Raw genomic sequence first — 7,226 nt, 5'->3', positions numbered from 1 at the left:
TACTGTCACCAAAATTCTTAGCCCACTGACAGTCTGCCTCAAACTACCTCCCGTGTATGGGAGAATTCACCCTGTGTTCCATATCTCCAAATTAAAAAATGCTTGCATTAAGCCGCTTGAGTCTTGTTTATTTTTTATTGCTGCCTAAGCCACATGCACTTATGCAACCCCATACCATCAGAGATGCAGGATTCTGAACTTAATGCTGATAACAACTTGGGTTGTCCTTGTCCACTTTAGTCCGGATGACATGGCATCCCAGTTCCCCAAAGAGAACTTCAAATTTTAATTCGTCTGACCACAGAACAGTTTTCCACTTTTCCACAGTCCATTTTAAATGAGCCTTGGCACAGAAAAAACTCCTGCACTTCTGGATCATGTTTAGTTATGTCTTATTTTTTGACCTATAGAGATTTAGCCGGCAACGGTGAATGGCACAGTTGATTGTGTACACCGACAATGTTTTCTGAAAGTATTCCTGAGCCCATGTTGTGATTTCCATGACAGTAGCATTCCTGTATGTGATGCAGTGCTGTCTAAGGGCCCAAAGATCATGGGCATCCAGTATGGTTTTCCAGCCAAGACCCTTACGCACAGAGATTGTTCCAGATTCTCTACATTTTTGGATAATATTATGCACTCTAGATGATGATAACTTAAACTCTTTTCAAGTTTTCTCTGAGAAACTCCTTTCTGATATTGCTCCACTTTTTTTCATTGGGGGAATTAGTGATCCTCTGCCTATCTTGTCTTCTAAGAGACACTGCCACTCTGAAAGGCTCTTTTTTATACTAAATCATGTTGCCAATTGACCTAATAAGTTGCAAATCAGTCCTCCAGCTGTTCCTTATATGTACATTTAACTTTTCCGACCTCTTATTGCTACCTGTCCCAACTTTTTTGAAATGTGTTGCTGTCATGAAATCCAAAATTAGCCAAAATTTGGCATGACATTTCAAATTGTCTCATTTTCAACAATTGACATTATCTATATTCTATTGTAAATACAATATAAGTTTATGAGATTTGTATATTATTGCATTCTTTTTTATTCACATTTGTACAGTGTCCCATCTTTTGTAATCAGGGCTGTATTTAAATTATGGGATTTGATCCAATTTATTTTTTTGAACAAATTGTAAAATTTTAGATGCATCGGTAACACTTTACATTAAGGTTCCCTTTGTAAGGGGATTATAAATCGATGATTTGCAGTTAAAACTGCATGAATAATAAATAGTCTTTAACACTATTCCTGCCAAAATAGTGAGCCATCTTTGACTCACATAAATAAATGTATTTATTCACACTTAGCAAAAAAAGAAACAGATTCTTGATTTATTTCATGAGGCAGCAAAAATAGTGAGACTGAAGGGTGTTGTGGTTTTCTCATTAATATATCATGTCATGACTTATGTCACTTTTCTTACTATGTTGATTACCAGAAGTTACCCATACTCTGCAAAAAGATTATGATGCCTTTCCACGCAGATGTATTACATATATAAAATACATTATTAGAGTCTAAAGAGAAAAATAAGTATATATCAAATACAAATGCTAGATTACAACACTTTTACTAGTATTACTGTATGATATATTCACAAGTGTTTGATGCTCACCTATAATTTTCTAACATGTGAAATATTTTAACAGAAATCACTGATATGTATTAGAATCCAAAATTATCATTTGTGAATAATCTCATTAGTGTGTAAACTGATCTCAAATAGACTGCAATTCCATATAAACTGTTCAATAACAAAAACTATTTATTCAGAAAACTTTAAAACAAAGTATTACAAAATGTAATTGTTAATATACATAATATTTAAAAGTGTAACACCATTGTAATCAATAATGTGATACACTAAATAAAATACTATCTAAATACTCAAATCAAGTTGATTTTCAATAGATTATTCAAGCAGTCATATTTCCTTAAGTCAACAGATTTCACTCTTTAAACAATACTCTACATGTCTATCTTCATTATTAGAATATATCAACTAGAATTGGATGTTTTAGTTGGTCATCCAAAACTTGTTGATACACTACAAATTTTACTTTTAAAATCAATCTAGGCAAGAAACACTCTTTAACCTTTTAAAAAAGATAATCATGTTTGTTTATCAGTGTCAGAGGAGATGGTGTTGTTTTTGCATCTGATATAGTAAGCCATAGCTGTATAGAATTTCTCATCTCTAAACCCATAGACGAGAGGACTCACTGCTCTAGAAGTGATACTAAATGCCAGGAAATTTATAAATCGGACCGTCAGATATGTTTGAATATCATACTGCATAACTACAGCCTCAATGTAAGGACACATCACCTCTGCAGTACATAAAAACAGCTGAAGTATGTGCAGAGAAATGGTGCGCTGCCCTTTTGATGCTGACTTCATATTGTCACCAGAAGCTGCGCGTGCAGCAAGGTATATCATTACATAACAAAAGACTTCAATGATCAAAATAACCACAAGCCCCGCAATATACAACAGACCCCTAGCGAAATGATGAATCTTTTCAGGAATCATAATCTCATAGTGGCAGTGTGTGAGTTGAGACAAGTATTCATGTGAGGCAGTGCTGACAAGAATGAACATATCAACAAAGGGATTTATGGAGCTCAGGATCCAAATCATTAAAATCACCATTAAAGCTCTTCTAGAGGTGGAGATGGCATGATGTCGGAGAGGCATGCAAATGGCCACATAGCGCTCCATGCACATGGCTGTAATAGTTAGTGGTGCACATGCTGTGATTGCTTCCATCAACATGCAGATGGGGATACAGAAATGCAGTGGTAATAAAACAAAGTTGTATGATAAGAGCACCACAAAATCTGTCAGACAAAGGAATATTAGGTCTACCAGGAGAGAGTGACCAAACAATATATAGCGTGTCTCTGTTCTGAAAGTCTCTTTTTTGGAGAATATTAAGAGCATGAGGAAGATGAGGTAGATGAAGGGCCACACAAAGATCTGAGTCAGTGCCAGTGAAATGTTCCTCCGGACGGGGTCGACTTGGATCAGTTGCATCTGCTCATTGCCACTGGCATTCTGACCGGTCATTGTGCACACATCTGGGGGAAAATTAGACAGAAGTTAGACAAAGAAAAACACACAGCCTACATGAGACATAAATACCATGACTAATCCTTGAGATATAATCAACATTTATAATATACATTTTCAATAAGTTTCAAATATTTCTGTAGCCATAGAAACTATATCATTTCAGTTTGCATACAGTAAATGCAGGTCATGAAATCAGTTAAAAATATAACTTTGCTTTATTACTTACTCACAGTAAGACTCTATTCTTGAGCCCTTGCCATCAAGTGTGATAAATGTGCTGTGAACAAACATTTATATAGAGTTTAATCGAGTAAAACTCTTGTGGATCTGTTGATGACATCTAGAGCTAAATTTAGATTTGCTTGTGTTTAGGGGATAGGCATGGAATACTGAGGCACAATCATGCATTTATATTTACTTTATTTACAATGGTAAATAAACAATATTATGAACATAATATTATAAATATAACAATATTGCCTCACATTCACACACCAACAGCATCCAGCTCATCTGGAGCAACTGGGGTTAGGTCTTGCTCATGGACACCTCAACACTTGGTCCAGTGGAACCAGGGCTTGAAGGTCTACAGGTCTATCACCTTCCAGTTTGTAGACAACCTACATGAACCACTGAGCCATTGACGCCCCAGTCAATGTCATAAGAGTCAAAAGCTATAATGCACAAACTAGAGTCAAACTAAAATAGAGCAGACAACTGGAATACCATGAGACTAGATTCTATTCCTCAATAACATCTGTTTCTTTTACATATTGCCTTTCTAAAGTTACACCTTCTTTTCTGTCTTTCATTCTCTACCACTCAGGTAATACTCCACACAGGTTTGTGCAAAATTCAGAATTTCATAATTGGCCTCCATTCAATTCATGAATTGGAATTTGAATTGAATTCCACAGTCACACAGAAAGACTGTGCTGAGTCTCACATAAATTCAGTGTAGGAAGGTTACTTTGGAAATGTAATTGCTTACTGTTATAAGTTATTGTAGCAAAGTTTGTTTGTGAGGAAGGAAGAGGACACGGGGGTCGGCTGGACTGTTGACGCTTTAACTTTATTTTCAACTCTCAAACACAGCAACACACGCAATGGTGTGACTTTTCATAAACTCAAGGATCACTTCCGGGTCGGCACTTCCGGCTTCCGGGATATCTCAGTCTCTGGGTGTCTCGCGTCAACAGTCCGTCTCTCTCTCTCTGGTCTCCGGTTCCACTGGCGTTTTATCCCCTCTCCGCGCTCATTACTGGAACAAGATACAGGTGTTATTAATCTCCAACCCACTCACTTACCGCTCGTCCCACGGCTCTCTCTCCCGCTGCAGACCTCGCTGAACCACGCCCCCCTTGCCACATACCCCCACTGCCCGACTCAGGCCGGGGAGCCCCCCCCCCCCCCCCCCCCCCCCCCTGCAGCCCCCCCCCCATTTCTGGAGAGGAAATCGGCCACAGCCATCTGAGCACCCGGCCTGTGGACCACCTTGAACTTACCAACGGGTGATCCGCGCGTTGGTATCCTTCATGCGGTGGAGCCATTGGAGAGGCGCGTGGTCCGAACAGAGGGTGAACTCCCGCCCCAGAAGGTAGTAGCGGAGGGTGAGAACGGCCCACCTGATGGCAAGGCACTCTTTTTCGATGGTGCTGTACTTAGCTTCTCTCTTGGAGAGCTTACGGCTAATGTACAGCACCGGCCGCTCTCCCCCCTCCACCTCCTGGGCCAGGACCGCGCCCAGCCCTCTGTCCGATGCGTCAGTCTGCAACAAAAAGGGGAGAGAAAAGTCAGGGGAGTGTAAGAGCGGCCCGCCACATAGAGCAGCCTTAACTCTTGTAAAAGCCTGCTGACACGGCTCCGTCCACTGGACCGTATCTGGTAGCCCCTTTCTAGTAAGATCAGTCAAAGGGCTGGTGAGGTCCGAATAATTTGGTATAAACCGTCTATAATATCCCGCCAGCCCCAAGAACTGCCTTACCTCCTTTTTGGTCTTGGGTCTCGGACAGGTTGCAATCGCGGCAGTCTTATCAATTTGGGGACGCACCTGTCCATGACCCAAGTGGAAGCCCAGATACCTTACTTCCACCCGCCCAATCGCACACTTCTTCGGATTGGCCGTGAGCCCCGCTCCTCTCAGCGACCTCAGGACCGCCCTAACATGCTGCATATGCCGCTGCCAATCGTGACTGTAAATCACGATATCATCCAGATACGCAGCAGCATATGCGGCATGGGGACGCAAAATCCTATCCATGAGGCGCTGGAAGGTAGCGGGTGCCCCGAACAAACCGAAAGGAAGCGTGACAAATTGGTGCAATCCAAACGGCGTGGTGAAAGCTGTCTTTTCTTTGGACAATGGAGACAAGGGGATCTGCCAATAGCCCTTTGTTAAGTCAAGTTCAAGTTCAAGTTCAAGAGTTTTATTTGTCACATACACAGTTATACGGAATACAACCGGCAGTGAAATGTAAACAGGTCCGCTCCGTGGACAGCAAATAACAATTAACAAAAAAAGCACAATAAATTATAAAATAGGGATAGGATAAATAGGAATAGGATAAGGTGCTATATATATATATATACATATGTAGAATTATGAATAAATCAAGTAAAAGAAATAAGAGATGTGGAATAAAATTAGTGAGATAAAGTAAACTGGAGACTATAAAAATAAATCTGTGGATAACAGAAGTGCAGGAGTGTAATGTGCAAACAGCATTATAATGAGTAGTTACATGAAACACAAGAATAAAGTGCAGTGCAATATCAGTATGTGAGTTTGTTAATACTGAAGTGAGGTGAAGTCACATGTTGTTAAGTGACAGCGTTCAGGAGTCTGATGGCCTGTGGGAAGAAACTCCTCCTGAGTCTCTCAGTTTTGGCCATCAGGCTACGGAAGCGCTTACCAGAAGGCAGCCGGGTGAAGTGGGGGTTGGCCGGGTGATTAATGTCCATGATGATTTTTGTAGCTCTGCCTCTGCATCGTTTGATGTAGATGTCCTGCAGAGACGGGAGAGCTGACCCTGAGATGCGCTCGGACAAGCGCACCACTCTTTGCAGGGCTTTGCAGTCGTGACTGGTGCTGTTACCATACCACGCTGTGATGCACTGAGTCAGTAAACTTTCTATCGCCCCTGAATAGAAAGTTTTCAGGATAGCTGGTGAGACCCGGAATTTCCTCAGCTGGCGCAGGTGGTACAGTCTTTGCCTGGCCTTTTTCACCTGAGACTGGATATGTGCAGTCCAGGTCAGGTCCTCGGAGATGTTGACACCCAGGTATTTGAAGCTGCTCACTCTCTCTACTGGTGTCCCGCTGATCATGAGAGGGGAATATGACCGCTGCTGTCTCTTCCTGAAGTCCACAATCAGTTCTTTGGTCTTGTTCACATTCAGAAGGAGACAGTTGTCTTGGCACCATGATGTCAGTTGCTCCACCTCATCCAAGTATGCGGTCTCATTGTTGTTGGAAATGAGGCCCAGGACAACAGTATCATCCGCAAACTTGATGACAGTGGTGGAGCTGTGTGTGGACAAACAGTCATGCGTGTAGAGAGAGTAGAGCAGGGGACTGAGGACACAGCCCTGTGGAGCTCCCACACTCACGGTGATGGAGGTGGAGGTGAACTGTCCTACTCTCACCACCTGAGGTCTGCCAGTGAGGAAATCTTCAATCCAGTGACAGAGAGAAGAGTTCAGTCCGAGATCCAGGAGTTTGTTAGTTAGGTTAATGGGAACTATGGTGTTAAAGGCTGAACTATAGTCAATAAATAGCAATGTACCCCCCTTGATACTCACAGGAATTTGGTACTCTCCCGCTTGATGGGGGGTGGTCCGCTGGACGTCCGGGACCCGGATCATTGTCCTGAGGTTCATCATAGGACATCGGTCCACAAAATGATCCAGATCGCCGCACCGCCAGCAGGCCAGCCCAGGCCTACCCGCCGCCCCTGTGGCGGGGAGTGGGTTGGAGAATGAGCGCGGGGAGGGGGTGGAACCGGAGCCATTGTCACCACCCGCCCCCAGCAGCCCCGCCCCCCTGGGCGGAGCCCGCGAACTCCTGTACGGTCCAAGGCCCATCCCACCCCAGCCTCTGGGGGGGACGCGAGGAGGGCCCAGAGGGCGGGACCTAGGGAGAGGG

General features: G+C 42.9%; 1 protein-coding gene across 1 annotated transcript; it reads right to left on the bottom strand.

The window, feature by feature from the left end:
• Positions 1–2,119: 2,119 nt before the first annotated feature.
• On the bottom strand, positions 2,120–3,076 carry LOC137085266 (odorant receptor 131-2). The gene has a single exon (XM_067451821.1). It carries the CDS (start codon positions 3,074–3,076, stop codon positions 2,120–2,122), a length of 957 nt encoding a protein of 318 aa, XP_067307922.1.
• Positions 3,077–7,226: the final 4,150 nt, after the last annotated feature.

This window comes from Pseudorasbora parva, chromosome 8 (assembly GCF_024679245.1).
Source record: "Pseudorasbora parva isolate DD20220531a chromosome 8, ASM2467924v1, whole genome shotgun sequence".
Taxonomy (NCBI): domain Eukaryota; kingdom Metazoa; phylum Chordata; class Actinopteri; order Cypriniformes; family Gobionidae; genus Pseudorasbora; species Pseudorasbora parva.
This window is presented reverse-complemented; position numbering and strand designations above follow the sequence as displayed.

Excerpts from the sequence above, each read along its gene's own strand:
- LOC137085266 (XM_067451821.1), bottom strand. The coding sequence starts at position 3,076 with ATGACCGGTCAGAATGCCAGTGGCAATGAGCAGATGCAACTGATCCAA.